The sequence below is a fragment of the Silene latifolia genome, chromosome 1 (assembly GCF_048544455.1).
Source record: "Silene latifolia isolate original U9 population chromosome 1, ASM4854445v1, whole genome shotgun sequence".
In the NCBI taxonomy this organism is placed as follows: Eukaryota; Viridiplantae; Streptophyta; class Magnoliopsida; order Caryophyllales; family Caryophyllaceae; genus Silene; species Silene latifolia.
This window is the reverse complement of record NC_133526.1, coordinates 2,998,933-3,014,206: the sequence shown is the minus strand read 5'-3', so window position 1 is coordinate 3,014,206 and position 15,274 is coordinate 2,998,933. Positions and strand designations below refer to the sequence as shown.

The following is a 15,274-nucleotide window of genomic DNA, read 5'->3' as shown; positions in this document are numbered from 1 at the left end:
TCCTTATTTGTCTACTATCTCTGGCTATAACAACTTATGACCCCACATACTCTCTCTTACTTTCATTTACATTCACATAATCACTAAATTTTACCTCAAAACTAATGTGGAAGAACTTAGTAAATAGGAGGGAGTATAATAATATATCATGGATAAGGATGAAGTTCGTCGATACTATACTTGATACATAAAAGCTGTGAATCAAATTCTCGAAAGTGAGTAAAACATGATGTCAACAAATATAACGTGTTTTTCTCGTGTGCCCTAAGGACACATGATAGAAAAACCGATAATGAGAGACCAACTTTTCGAATAATGAGAGACCAACTTTTCAAAAATTCTATTTTTAATAATATATAGTCATACGGAGTAGGAACATAGCCTGTAAATAAAATTTCCACGCATCTAGGACATGTAATTCGAATTCAATCAGATCTCAGAAGATCGGCAAAAGATGCCCTGGCCAGGAGCAGAAATGGATTCCTACCAGTCGTACATTTCAAGTCGAGGAAATCATCTGATTACCGCCATGACCGAAAAGAACCTCAGCTACTACCATTAGAGTAATAATCTCATTTACACGAGTGACACGAGTAAAGGGGAGTAGTATAACCTAGAATAAATACACATTCGACCACAAAAAATAGAGGAAAATACTTTCTACGAGTTAGAATTTGGAATTGGACTCAGTCGCGGCTCTATCATGATAAGCGGGATGGCTAGTTTTGAAGCATCTTGGAACCAGGGTTAGGCCAATGCATTTGAGAGTACATTTGCATGTTATGATGGCCGGGATGATTAGAGTTGGCATAGGATCCTGTGTTTCGATCAATATGGTTACTGCCATTGTCATCAGATCCGTCAGTAGAAACGTCCTGGGATAGAGGGTTACTGTCAGCCGCTGCAGGCACCGATCCAGAAATGTTCAGCGAAGATTTGGTAACTGAAGGCATGTACTTGGGCTTTTTCCCGTCTGCAATGAAGCTGCCTACAATTATCTGCGCCACAAGATTCACCGTTAGGACCAGTAAATTATGCTTTTTTTTAGCAAACGAAGTCACAAAGACAATTGTCTGTCGTCACAAAATCAAGGAAGTCACAGGCTTCAGACCCGAGTCATGAGTACCACCTCTCAATGATTTTACCAGTTAGCTGACATCCACGTTGAAGAAAGTTTTTTTTCCGCACTCTTGGCAATATGCACAAGAGCTTGAGTAAATTATTTGGAAGACAAACAAAAAATAAATTATTTGGAAGACAATCAGACAGAGAATGTTTGTTAGACTAAAAATTAAGTCACCTTTGACTACTAATTACTCGAATAGAAAATGTAAAATTTCTCACAATTTTACGGGAAGAATATATATATTGGATTGTAAAAGTAATATATCGAGTATAAAATAAGAGTATTATATACTAATATATACTACATGAAAACCTGTCGTTTGGCCAAAATGAGCTTTGAAAGCAGAATCCAGAAAGTAATTGTTCCAGAAATAAAATAGAAGCAAATAAGAAATGGTTTGATTCACCACTGTCGCTTAAAACTACTCCATAATCAGTTACACATAAACCATCCACGCTATCCGGGTAGCACCACTAGAGATGTTGGGACAGCAAGAAATATCAACCACCTATACAGTACTCCATTGCTAGCAGATCTGTGCTATGTTACTTTGACTCAGCTGAGTGACATGATGTCGGAGTGACAGACCCGGCCATTATGAGAAGATATTACATATTTACATGTTTCTGGACTAAAATAAAGTATTGTGTCATAACATTGGCGTTGGAGAGTCTGACATATGCCGCAGGCCCGCAGTAACACAGGGTTCAAGGAGATCGGGTATTCTGTAATTAACTCCTAACTTACGATACTGAGGTATAATCCCCAGATGGGCCTTCAATAAGTGCAGTTACCAATTCATTTGTAAATTGGCAAATCCTGCTTCTTTTGAGTTTACTCCGCCATTTAACCATTCCCTTTGCGTTTCATTCTCCAAATTCGCTTTCATAGACTCAATATTAAACCCTCCAAAATATTTCTTACATGTGTTACCTAACTACCTTTACCTTATGACTTCTATGGCTGTGATGAGCAGTATTACCTTGGTAAATAGTACTCAATAATTACCCCATCCCAAGCGAGTCTTAAAAAAAGAAAGGGGAAAAAGATGGATATGTCAAGCAGCAACGCACAGAAACTCGCAATTTGCAGTAATGTCAGATTGACAGGTATCACAAACCCAAAAATAAAAAAGGGAAAAGCCTCGGATTTGTAAACCATGAACACAGTAATCAAACACTAGACACCATTTAGTTTTTTTCCATTCGGAAACAAGTACAGAAATATTTAAGGAGTGAGAGGTATGAAGGAGCATGCACACATAGACAAGGAACAGCAAACCATATAAAGCGGACAGAAGGCAACTTAAGTTAAACAGCACAAGAGAGGGTCAAGAAGACATTAACTAAACCTGAACAGGAGATGCTGCTCGCAGAACCCCGACAACACCACCACCTAGCACACGGCCATCAGTACCTGCCAATGACACACTCAAGCCACCAGTTCGGACTTGACCATCACTGTTTTCTGAGAAGAGGAATGAGCCAGATAGAGAAATTATCTCATATCGTCCCTGCAACACAGAACACAAACTTCACCACTCAAGGCTTGCTTGTATTTTGAAAATAGTAACTGGGGTTATGGAGGCAAAATACAAAAGAAAGTATGAGGTTATAGGGGTGATGGATAGCGGAAAGAGTTTAATATCTACTAATGTCAGCTCCATTAAGAGGTTACCCCACATTCCGATAGGTATCACATTACCCCCCATACAGGAGTACTCATCAACACAGCAAGTACAATTCAATGAACTCGTTCGGAAATTGAAAGAACCAGCAAAGTCTTGAGAATGTAGAACATACACAAGTTGAGACAAGTTAATTAAACATAATAATATCACCAAAAACTTCTTCACATACTATGCCAGAAAAAAAAAGGAACAAAAAGATTAGACAGCGAAGGGAGGAAGAGTAAGAAAGTTCTATATGCGATCACAGGCACTTGATCGAAAATTCTCTTTCCCCAAGAAAGCTATTCTTCAAATTAGTATCGCTAAGTCACCTAGCAACGAAGAAAACATTGCTCTGCTATCGAGTTTCATACATTCTGAAATTCCCAGAGGAGAAAAGGTTTGCAAAATAAAAACAAAATAGGTGTTGGGAGCTAAAAACATAATAGGCAGTCAAGCCACAAACAATAGATGTTACGGAACATTACTTGTTCTATGGTAAGTGGCAGAGAAGTGGGAACTAAAAACATCAAAATTCTTACCCACAAACAGCAACATTTTAAACAAACTCACTTCAGATATGGCTGTATTCTACGATGGGAAGTGAGAACAAAGCGAATTCTTAAGTGGAGCACAGTAAATACCTCATATTTCACCACACCACCAGACATTGCAGGCTGACGAAGATCTACATTGCAAATGGTGCCATTAGCAGAAAGAACACAAACCGTTCGTGCTCCCTGCTTAGAGAAGGCCACAATCTTTGATGATATATCCTGTTGACCAAAAGGCACTAAACAATAAGAACAAAGGAATTACAGCAGAACGAAGCAACCTTGCAGTAGTCTTTAAATGGAACAAGCGTCAGTAACACAGAAAATAGCATGCACACAAGGGCCTCAAAGATTATTGCTCAAGGATATGTAGGGGACAAAATGTACTAAACCTCCTATAGTCCTAACCCTGTGCTGAAACACAGAGGCAAAGTCCGGAAAACAAGTAACGAAAATTGTGTCGAGAGTTGCATAGAGTGACTGCTGCTTGACGATATAAGAAGCGCACTTAGTCTAGTTATGTAGTAAACCATTTTGCTAAATTCCATCATATTCCAAAGCATTGACTATTCAATATCCAAAATATTTAAGTTGTATGGAGCTGAGATTTATAAAATCCCATAGCGGAGTTCACATCATGATGGTAGCTGGCTGTCTTAGGTTAAAGTTCTCAATGGATAAAATGCCTTTTAAATTGATGATACAATCAAATAAAACAGACCCTAGATGTAAAATAACAGACCCTTGAGCCACACTAGGACCCTTGATGCATGGATGCATGATAACAAACCATTTCCTTAAGCTACACTAGGACACGCTTCTTCTAATAGGTTGGTGAAAATCTTGTAATTACCTTAGAAAAAGACAGGCCCAAACAACCTACCAATACTAATTCATTCCAGCTAAACAGAACATAACCACAGATAAGAACGGCGAGGCAACAAAGTTATCTACACAAGACGCTTTTTTTTTAGACGGGAAATGGGTAGTTTTGTTATTATAAAGATGATTTGGCTGGCAAAAATTGATCATCGGTTCAGGTCAAGAGATCTCGGCAAAGGCAAAGACGACAGGGAACACAAAAATGCTGCCTATAATGAACCTCCAAATACTTTCACATCATGCGAAAATTACTACAAATAGAAATCAGGAACCTCACAATTTCTATGTAAGAATGACAACCTCAGAGCTAAAAAACTACTAGTCACAGTATTTCTGTATAACTATATAATAATCTGATGCGTAAAGCAAAGACAGAAAGTTTGTATGCTATGGGCCTCAAGCCACCCACAAAATGACAAGTAGACGTTATGGTTAGAGGGGATGTTTCAACCTTAAGCCACAAACTCAATAGTCATATAAGTGATGCAAAACATTATGTATATTTTACAGGGAAAAGAAAGAGAGCCGTAAGCGATTATAAATAGGAAGCTAACTCAAAGGTACTAAAGACAAGTGCTCTAGCAGCTAGATTCAAACAACTACGGATACATTTACTTCACCCATATTTTAAAATTACTCGTTCGGGCTTGATGGACCAAAAGCATCATTCACTATACTACTATAGAGCTAGGTTGTAAATGAATAAGTATTGAGAGAGAAATAGTTATCACCCATATTTTGAGGTATATCATAACCCCACCTCTACCTATCCATTACCCACAACCCAAAAGCTTAACTTGAAAATGAAAAGGATGGAAAAAATGCAGATTCAATAACAATGAATGGACAACACTAGGTCGAAGAAGATCGACATATCAATTTTGGTGTCTTAGACAACAATGGCCTATCTTTTTATCTAGATCAACTTCATCTTGTTGCCCCTGGCAACAAACATGTCTTAACCATTTCCCGAATATGGAACTTGTTTCTGCGTAATAGGTCAAGGTCGCACGACAACTGTTTAAGACTTTTAAGGTCTTATACCAGCTGTTTGTCAACAAGGCGAGTAGCATACTTTTCATACACACTCCTACATAACTCACATTGGTGTCATTTAACATGATTTATCTAACGAGTGAAAACAAAGTTCTCATAAACTACGAGTCAAGATAATCATGATTCTCACGATACAATTTAAGCAAACTAATGCATGTCCAACAAAACAACTACAAGTCAAATCAAACCCAACATAACAAGCAATTCTCTAGAAACCAACACAACATTCATAAATTCGACTATTCGAGAGAGAGAGGGGGCGGGGGGATCATTCACTAGACGTACCTCTCCAGCATTCACCAAGATAACATGCGGCGTGAAACCAACCCCACAGTTACCTGCCCACAAAAAAACAACCAAAGAAAACACACACGTCTCAGCATAATTCTTTCATTCTACGACGTGCATGATGCATCAATCTTATTATCGCTTCTACACATCATTTACTTCTTCTACATCGAAACTCCTTAAGCTGACATAAAAAGAACAGAACCTAACTACAAAAGAACACCGACTAAGAACCCTAACCTAGTTCATCCAACTGCTTCAACCCAAATTCTCCCTGTTATACAACATACATTAATTTTATACTACCAAATACCAAATACCAAATACCAACCTTCACACCTCATTTAACTCCGTCACCATTATAATACGAAGTAAATGTAAGTATCTTACCAAACGGTTCTACAATAAAACATTGTATAAACATCTACTCCCTTTGTCCCGATCATTTGTTGTCCTTTTCCATTTTGGGTGTCTCAGTCATTTATTGTCCTTTCTATTTTAAGAATGAACTTGATGAGTAATTTGATCATTCTCATTCAATTTGTTCCACTTGTCATTTAGTTATTGGCCCTCTCCTCTCTCCTTGGTCTTTGTGCCAAAACCAAAGGACAACAATTGACCAGGACGGAGGGAGTACTAAACACAATTTTACTCTCCCTACAAAACATGATACTGAGTACTCCCTTTGTCTAGCTCATTTATTTACATTTTTATTCTCAGCCGAGGGGTAAACAAATGATCGAGACGGACGGAATAATGGCTAGAAGTTCGTTTACTAGACGGTTTTACGATACAACAGGGCAAAAACTAAAGACAATTACGATCATTGAAGTAAAACCGCTTTTATAATACTAATAAATCAAATTATGAAACCCGTAATTTAAAACTAAACTGAAATGAACTGAAATTAAGTCGGAGAAGAACCGAGACCAAACCTAGTGCATCCAACTGCTTCTTACTAGACCCAGACGGACGACCACGGTTCTTCTTCGACGAATTATCCGGAGTAACCCCGGAAGAATTCTCTCCACCCCCTCCTCCGCTTCCACCTCCACCTCCGCCACCGCCACCGCCACCGCTACGAATTGGAGATAACGCTAACCCAATGCCACCACCACCACCAGTTCCTCCACCGCCTGCGGCGGAGTTATCAGGAGAGTATTTCCTAGGTCGACCACGTTTCTTCTTCTGGGTATTCGGGTCAATCTCGTACCCGGTATTATTATCGCCGCCTCCGCCGCCCGAACCGGAAAAAGGGGAGTTAAGCGGGTCGAGACCGTGAAAAGATGGGTTGAAAGGGGGACGAGAGTGAGTGTGGGTGGAGGAGTAGTTAGGGGTGGAGATCATGTGTGGGGTGGTGTAGGATGAGGTGTTAGAGGTGTACATGGTGTGTGATTGGTGGTGTTGTTGGTGGTTGTTATGGTGGTGAGGTTGATGTGTGTGATGTGAGTGATGTGGGTGGTGGTCCATTTTTGTTGGGAGGTTTAGATTTGGGAATTGTGGAATTGTTGTGAGAAAATGAGGATTGTGAAATGTGGAGTTAATAAATAGGGTATCTATGGGTTTGGATTTTAGGATTAGGGTTCTAGTCTTCTAGGTCTCTAGACTCTCGTATCTCGTCATTTGTTTATCTATTTCATTTAATTTTATTTATGTCATTCATCGTCAACTTGTTAGTGTCTTTGTGACAGAATCAAAGATAAACAAATAACTGGGACGAAGGTAATAAAGTTTTGTACTGCTCATGAAAAAAAGGGAATGTTGGATTGTTGGAGTAAGGTTTTATTCTGTAAGCGGAGATAAAGAAATAACTGGACGAAAGGAGTCAAACCTATGGAAGTAAATGAAATAATAGAATTTAGGGATGAGAATGAATCGTATAAAAGATTATGATTAACGATTTGCTCGATTGCAGGTTGAGTTGAATTTATTGTGTGTAAATTTACTTAAAAGGATTAATTATATTTATTGAACTTAATCATTCCTGATAAAGAATATTATTGTTGTTAAGTATTCTATTCAATATTCATTCATTTGATTAATCATATTGGTTAAATTAAAGTGATGTATTTAGACCTGAACACGGCATTATGACACTTCACGTAGAAATTAACTAGTGTATTTAATGTGTTATGGAGTTAAGAGAGAAAGGAGAATTAGAGTGATAGACTGATGGGTGATCGTCAAAGATGGTGGATGGTGAGTCTTAAGTGGTGCGTAGTATAGGTGAGTGAGTTAGAGAGACGCGGTGTGAGTTGTGACTCTTGTGAGTGATGGGTTGTTTGATGTCGCACTTAGGGATGTCAATGGGGCGGGGTGGGTGCGGAGGAGGGGGAACCCGCACCCGCCCCGCGAGTCTATAATGCGTACCCACACCCGCCCCGCGACCCGCGGCGGGTTGAACTTTTCAAACCCGTCCCCGCCCCGCGGGGACCCGTTGACCCGCCAAATTACTTATCTCCTCATAAACAATTTTTAAAAATATAAATCTAAAATCTAAAATATACTAGTCGTACTACTTATACAAATAAGTTTTTGCAAAATATACATTCAATTAACTAGTACACAAAGTTTTCAAACCATGAAAGAGTTTTACAAACAATGAAACACATGTCCAAAGTAAACAAAGCTGGCATTGATCAAGTGGTGGAGAGCTTCACACCAAGCTCCATCAAATCAACTAAAGCTCTGTTAGCATTCTTACCAAGCTCCGTTCACACAATGAAAAAATGAGCTTGAGGAAATCGATCGATGGAATTGGAGGTCGAGGGTTAGGGTTTCTTATTTTGGGGATTTAGATTGTTGGCCACTGTTGGGTATTTGGGTGGGTAGTTTTATAAAAAAATTAGTTTGGGCTTTTTATCCTCTTGTTATAATTTTTTATTATTATTATTATAATAGTATAATTATTACTACTACTTATTATAGGTGGGTTGGAGATTTGGAGATGAGTGAGGCGGGTATAAGCGGAGCGGGGACATGCGGAGCGGGGCGGGCGGGGTGGGTGTGGGGCGGGGTGGGTATGGGGCGGGTTTCATGTGATACCCATCCCCGCCCCACGACCCGCGACGAATGATACTTTTGAAACCCATCCCCGCCCCATGACCCGTCAAATCATTACCCGCGCCCGCCCCAAGTGGGGCGGGTGCGGGGCGAGACCCGCCAAAACCCGCCCCACTGACATCCCTAGTCGCACTAAAAGAAACGTGTCCAGTACCGAATGAAAATTAGCGCCCGACTAGTAAATCAGTCGGTAATCAATATCACCGACCGAGTTTGGTTGGTAAAATATATATAGTTGGTAATTTACCGACCGCAGCCTTTATCGGTCGACAAATTTAGTATAGTTAGTCGGTAGAGGCAGACAAAAGTACGGGTTGGCTCGGCCCGTCCAACCGAGTCAACAATTCCTCAGCCCGTTGGTCCGCTCCCATGGCACACACCTATACCTGAGCCGGTCCCGGGCTCCCTCTACGGCTCTATCCAGCCCACACTGACCAAACCCGCCTCCTTTTTTGCCCATTTTACCCAACCGGACCGATTTAGGGCCATCACCTCCTAGCCCGTGATGTGGGCTACCTCCCCCCATCAACCCGGCCAGTCTACAACCCTACACGGCCCACATCGAACCGGCCCGTTGTCATCCTCTACTTGGTGACCGAGTAGAAAAACAGTGTTTGTTTCTACTTAGAAAAAGAAAAACGCAAGAGGCGAAGAAACTCAACATCGCCACCGCACATCATCACCGCCGCTCCGCCACCGTGATCCTGCCGCACCACCGACGTCACCACCGGCCACTACCAGCCTACACGCACAGTGAGCTCTTATTCATCTCTCTTCTACTCTTCTAATTCCTTATTTGTTCTAGGTATAGATTTCTTCTTTAATTTTTTTTGCTTTGTTGATTTAATTGAGTTTATCATTGTTATTTACCTATAATATTGAGTAAAAATTGATTATTTGTTATTAATTAAAGGTAGATTTAGAATTGGTTAAGTTAGGGTTTGATGAAATTAGGGCTTTTTTTGTTTTAAGTTCATATAATTGAGTTTATTATTGTTAGCTACTTCCAATAATGAGTAACAATTGATTAGTGTTGTTGTTGTTGTTGGTGGTGGTGAGGTTGATGTGTGTGATGCGAGTGATGATGGTGGTGGTCCATTTTAGTTGAGAGGTTTAGATTTGGGAATTGTGGAATTGAGAATTGGGAATGTGAATTGTGGAGTAAAATAGGGTATATATATGGGTTTGGATGTTGGTATTCGCGAAAGTGATGAACAACCCCTTTAACTTGACATCAATGTGAGATTAATCCCCTCAACTTTACTTTGTAGTAAACAACCTCCTTAACTTTACTGCAAAGTGAAATCAAACCCCTTTTATTTTTCCGGCCAAAAAATATCGCTTGATTATCAATTTCTCACCAATATCTCATCCTATTAGACATATTACGTATCAAATTTCACCCATTATACTTGTATATGTACCGAAAAATTTGTGAAGTCCCATTTTAGTACACTCTCAACAATTCCTAGGTCCGTCTGACAATCCTATCTCCTTTGTCTCTCATCCAACACCCACATTTAGTTTGCTACTTATCTGACAATCCTATATTTTTTTTTTTTCCGTTTCTCAACTTTCTCACAAAAAAATAAATCTATTGCTAGTTTGCTATCATCTTACTCCGTAATACAATATCTAAAAGTAGCACCTAACCTCAGACCTTAGTGATTAATACTGATTATGAGCAATTTTCTGGAGATCGAGCAATTTTGTGGAAATCAAGCAATTAGGGTAGATGATAGATAACTATTTCAGGGAATATAATTCGTATTTTTACAATACAGTATACGCACATGTTTTATTTTTATACATGAAACATATAAAATATGATGAGATATTGGTGAGAAATTGACAATCCGGTGAGATTTTGGCCGGAAAAATAAAAGGGGCTTGATTTCACTTTGGAGTGAAGTTAAGGGGGTTGTTTACTCCAAAGTAAAGGTAAGGGGTTACTCTTACATTGATGCAAAGTTAAGGGGGTCATTTACCACTCTCGCGGTTTGGTATTAGGGTTCTAGTTGCAAACCGTCATTTGTTTATCTATTTCATCGTAATTTGATCCTTTATATAATTTTTTGTCGATTTTTTAAAGTTTTGTGCTACAACCAGAGATAAACAAATAATTGGACGGAAGGAGTAAAATCTGTGAAACTAAATGAAATAATAGAATTTAGGGATGAGAATGAATCGTATATAGGATTATGATTAACGATTTGCTCAATTGCATATTGAGTTGAATTTCTTGTGTGCAAATTTACCTAAGAGGATTAATCATATTTACGGAACTTAACTCTTTCTTGATAAAGAATATTACTGTTGTTAAGTATTGTATTCAATGCTCGTCAATTTGATTAATCATATTAGTTAAATTAAAGTGATGTATTTAGACTTGAACATGGCATTATGACACTCCACGTAGAATTTAACTAGTGTATTTAATGTTCATGAAGTTGAGAGAGAAAGGAGAGGCAGAGTGATGGTTGACCTTCAAAGATGAAGGATGGTGAGTCCTAAGTGGTGCGTAGTATAAGCGAGTGAGCTATAGAGAGTTAGAGACGCAAGGTGGGTTGTGATTTGTGAGTAACGGGTTGTTGGATGTCGTCATGAGGTGGTGGGTGGTATACGACGGACTATACATGGGTTATGTGTGGGTGGTTCTGGGATAGGCAATAAAAGAGTCACCAAAAAAGAGAAGTAAGGTTCGGACTTAGAGCGTCACGGTGGGAGTGATAGAACGGTAAATTAAGCACATTTATTTCGTAAAAAAGTGAAAACTTAATGGGTTAAAAAAGGAGGAAGTATATGTTTTACTCTAATAAACTACAAAAATAAAAAATTAGACATACGTTGGAACACCATATACTTTACTTGATACGGATGTGTTGGTGCCAATATAAGTGATCACACATCTGTTGAGCTCCCTAATTGAAAAAAGCCAAAAAGAGAAAGAACTCTTATTGATTAGGGTGTACGATATTGTTCATCGGGTAAAATTAATTTTATATTCAGTTCAATTTAATTCGGTTCAAATAAGTTCGGTAAAAAACGGGCATTAAGTCCACTAATAGCCACGGCCCTTCATTAATCACCATCTCCAATTCTCAATCGCTCGACAAAACGCCGACAATACTCTTACTCTTCCTAATTGCCACTTGTTATTACTGGTAATCTCTTCATCTCTCTCCATTTATTCACTTCGAATTCATATCAACACTCGTTTACTAATTTGATTCGTAGTAATTGTATTTCTAATTAATGTCCCTCCAATGTTATTGTTGATTTTATGTCGGGAAATTAGGGTTTATGTAAATTTAGGGATAATTGATGCTATGGTTATAATAAACTTCACGTTGTTGTGGCTAGTGATTTGCGGCTTTGAATTTACGGAAAAATTGGGGGAATTTTGTTAACTAGGGTTTTTTGGTTGATTTAGGACTTTTGATGGTATCTGAATGTATGTTTAATTGGCGGTGTAATTGTATTAAATTGATATTATGGTGTATGTTTAAGAATTGTGAACCAGTTTAATTATTTAGGGTTTTTGATAGGATAATTTTTGGTAATTGCTGGTGTAATTGTTTTTAATTGATATTATAGTGCATGTTCGGATGATTTAATTGGTGGATATATGTTGTGTACAATTTTCTCGGACTCGTTTAGAAGTATCCGACATGGATCCGTGTCCAAGTGTCAGACTCGGCCATTTTTATAAAAAATATGCATATTTTGGCTTAAAATGTGGTGCGAGGTGTCGATGTGTCATACCCTTGTCTAAGTGTCGAGTGTCTGGATAGGGGTACATTGGGGAATCAGAAGAGTCGGAGTAATATAAGTTATCTATTGTTATTTGAACTAAAGGAGAAGAATAAGAGTGATGCGGTGAGATTTTGGAGGTTTATTTAAGATTAGAATCAGTTGGTATTTGTGAATTGTGATGTTAAACTGTTAGTGATGATAAACTGATAATGTAGTACGGGAGTGAATTAAGGAAGTATAATTGTAGAAGTGAGGGCGGTAGAGCTGTCCAGATACGAGAAAAAGGAGAATGACGTTAACTTGAGACTAGTCATGGCGGTCTTAGACTCTTAGTGTTTGGATGTGATAGTAATATGATAACCAAAGTATTTGAATGACGTTTGTTAGCTTGTATATCCATCAATTTATTTCAATATCGTCACTAACATCAGTAACATAGTTTTAAAATGAGAGAAAATATTGTAGTAGTTATTTATCTTGACTGTTTGTGGCGCTGGGTGGTCTTTTGTATGACCTTGATGCCCATGTATGAGATTGGTGTAGCCAACGGGGGGAGAAAAATTTCAGCTGGGGCAAACGATTAATTTCGAATTTTTCCATTCAGCGGTGACGCCCCCCCTCCTCCACTGGGTGTAGCGGACAGCGGTAATGCCTTGACTTGGCTGTGTAAATTTTAATGTTTTGTTTTAATAAAAGACAAAGGAAACTCGGCTCTGTGTAGGCTAAATCCGCTAAAATTCTATAACTAAGTGGGGTGTTACATATACACACAATATACACTTGAATGCTTGAATAATTTTGCGTTGCGACAAAGGTTGAGGGAACTTTGTAACCTAAATCCATAATGAATACTTGACTGAACGAAATAGTGATATTGCTTAACTTAGCATTGTTGAAATTTTGACACTGTACTTCTTGATTGGGCTAATATATTGTCTGTTGTTTCTTTTCTACAAGAAGCAAAAACATCATTTCTTTTTTCTATTAAGTAGCAAAAGTGTTGTTCCTTTTTTTTTGTAAGTAGCAACCGAATTGGATTGCTTGTTTATTAATCTTGACTAATTTGTGCATGTTCTTAGTGGTTTCTGTTTTAAAAAATTAGTATACTTCAACGTTTTGGTGCTCGTGTATCATTTTCATTGTGCTTTTTGGTATCCATGTCAAGTTTATAATAGTTGATGTCGTCTAGGTCACATTTTCTGATCAACAAACCTGATCGCTGCTCAACTGGTGATTCAAAGAAACCTTGACAAAAACTAGTATGGGTTATGCACAACTAGTTATTGGTCCGGCTGGAAGTGGGAAGTCAACCTACTGTTCTTCCTTGTACCGGCACTGTGAAACTATGCGTCGGACTATTAATATTTTCAACCTGGACCCTGCTGCTGAGAACTTTGACTATCCAGTTGCCGTCGATATCAGGGAATTGATCAGTCTGGAAGATGTTATGGAGGAACTAGGGCTAGGCCCAAATGGGGGTCTGATTTATTGCATGGAGGAACTTGAAGATAACATGGACGACTGGCTTACAGACAAGCTAGACGATTTCCTCGATGATGATTATTTGGTTTTTGATTGTCCTGGACAAATCGAACTCTTCTCTCATGTCCCCGTCCTTAAAAACTTTGTGGAACACCTACAACGAAAGGATTTCAAGGTTTGTGTTGTCTATTTACTCGACTCTCAGTTCATGACTGATGTTACTAAGTTCATCAGTGGGTGCCTTTCCTCTCTATCGGCCATGGTCCAACTCGAACTCCCCCACGTTAATATTCTGTCGAAAATGGATCTCGTGAAGAACAAGAAAGACCTAGAAGATTTCTTACACCCAGAGCCACAACTGTTGCTATCACAGTTGAACTTTCGGATGGCTCCCCAGTTTGAGAAGTTGAACAAAGCATTGATTGATCTGATAGATGAGTACAGTATGGTGAGCTTCATCCCTCTTGACTTGAGGAAAGTGAGTAGTATTCAATATGTGTTGTCCCAGATCGACACATGCATTCAATATGGAGAAGATGCCGATGTCAAGATTAAAGATTTTGATGAACCGGAGGGTGATGACTGATTAATGCCGCTCTTTCTAGTTACTAGGATGATGCCCGTATTTTAATATGGAGGTATTTATTTTTATGTGTTAAGTTGTTTTGTTTGATGTCTCGAGTTGTATTTAGACCTGGCAAATGGATTGCGTTATGTCTTGTTTGTGTTTGCTTGAACTTTTAAATGGTCATCACTCTCTCAGCCCGAATCCTGCCCAATTACATAAACATGTAATCTCCTAGCCTGACCCATACATTTTTTTCTATAACTCAATCCAACTTGTTTTAACTCATTTACTTTTAATTAATTCATTTATAACTGACTTAACATGTTTAACCGTTTACAAAACTTTATAACTAACTCATTAAAACTTAAAGTGATAATGATAACTCTAACTCCCTCTAACCTGCTTGTCTCCGTTATTTGTTTATCTTTCGATATTAAGAATGTTAAGTCTAACTCGTTAAAACTATAAATGGTCGGTCATCCCCTCCCTCGTTACTCTCTCCAAAAAAAGAAAAGCAAACAAATGACCGGGACAAAAGAAGTATTTGACGCATTAAATAAATAGGTTATTTGTGTTGGGTTCACGTCTAAAGACCTAAACCCTAACCTGGATAGTATAATTTTCATGTCAGGTTTGAGTCAACTCCAATTACATAAACGGATCACCGCATCTTAACCTACTACTCGTTATCTTTTCAATGAATATATTATTATAATTTAACTCTAATCTTTTAATTAAATTCATAATTATTATTTTTTCATTAAAATAAAATAAAATTGGAATTAAACTATAAATTATGAGTAATTACTTTAGAAAATAACTTGACACAT

At 38.3% G+C, this 15,274-nt stretch overlaps 2 protein-coding genes across 2 annotated transcripts; one reads left to right on the top strand and one right to left on the bottom strand.

Moving 5' to 3' along the window:
- Positions 1-532: 532 nt before the first annotated feature.
- LOC141592991 (AT-hook motif nuclear-localized protein 8-like) lies at positions 533-7,110 on the bottom strand. Its single transcript, XM_074413915.1, has 5 exons — positions 6,511-7,110; positions 5,573-5,625; positions 3,440-3,571; positions 2,478-2,639; positions 533-998 (listed from the first exon to the last, which is right to left on the bottom strand). Exons 1-5 carry the CDS (start codon positions 7,043-7,045, stop codon positions 720-722), a joined length of 1,161 nt encoding a protein of 386 aa, XP_074270016.1. The 5' UTR covers positions 7,046-7,110; the 3' UTR covers positions 533-719.
- A 2,141-nt stretch (positions 7,111-9,251) lies between these two features.
- On the top strand, positions 9,252-14,645 carry LOC141592988 (GPN-loop GTPase 3). The gene is made up of 2 exons (XM_074413902.1): positions 9,252-9,391; positions 13,584-14,645. The coding sequence occupies exon 2, from the start codon at positions 13,656-13,658 to the stop codon at positions 14,460-14,462; it is 807 nt and encodes a 268-aa protein (XP_074270003.1). The 5' UTR covers positions 9,252-9,391; positions 13,584-13,655; the 3' UTR covers positions 14,463-14,645.
- The last annotated feature ends 629 nt before the right edge of the window (positions 14,646-15,274 follow it).

Bases quoted from the DNA above. Each gene is read 5' to 3' on its own strand.
- LOC141592991 (XM_074413915.1), bottom strand. From the start codon at position 7,045: ATGGACCACCACCCACATCACTCACATCACACACATCAACCTCACCAC. The intron at 5,626-6,510 runs GTTTGGTCTCGG...TTTTGTGGGCAG, and splicing joins GAAGCAGTTGGATGCACTAG to GTAACTGTGGGGTTGGTTTC. The intron at 2,640-3,439 runs GTATTTACTGTG...TCTGTGTTGCAG, and splicing joins GTGGTGTGGTGAAATATGAG to GGACGATATGAGATAATTTC.
- LOC141592988 (XM_074413902.1), top strand. From the start codon at position 13,656: ATGGGTTATGCACAACTAGTTATTGGTCCGGCTGGAAGTGGGAAGTCA.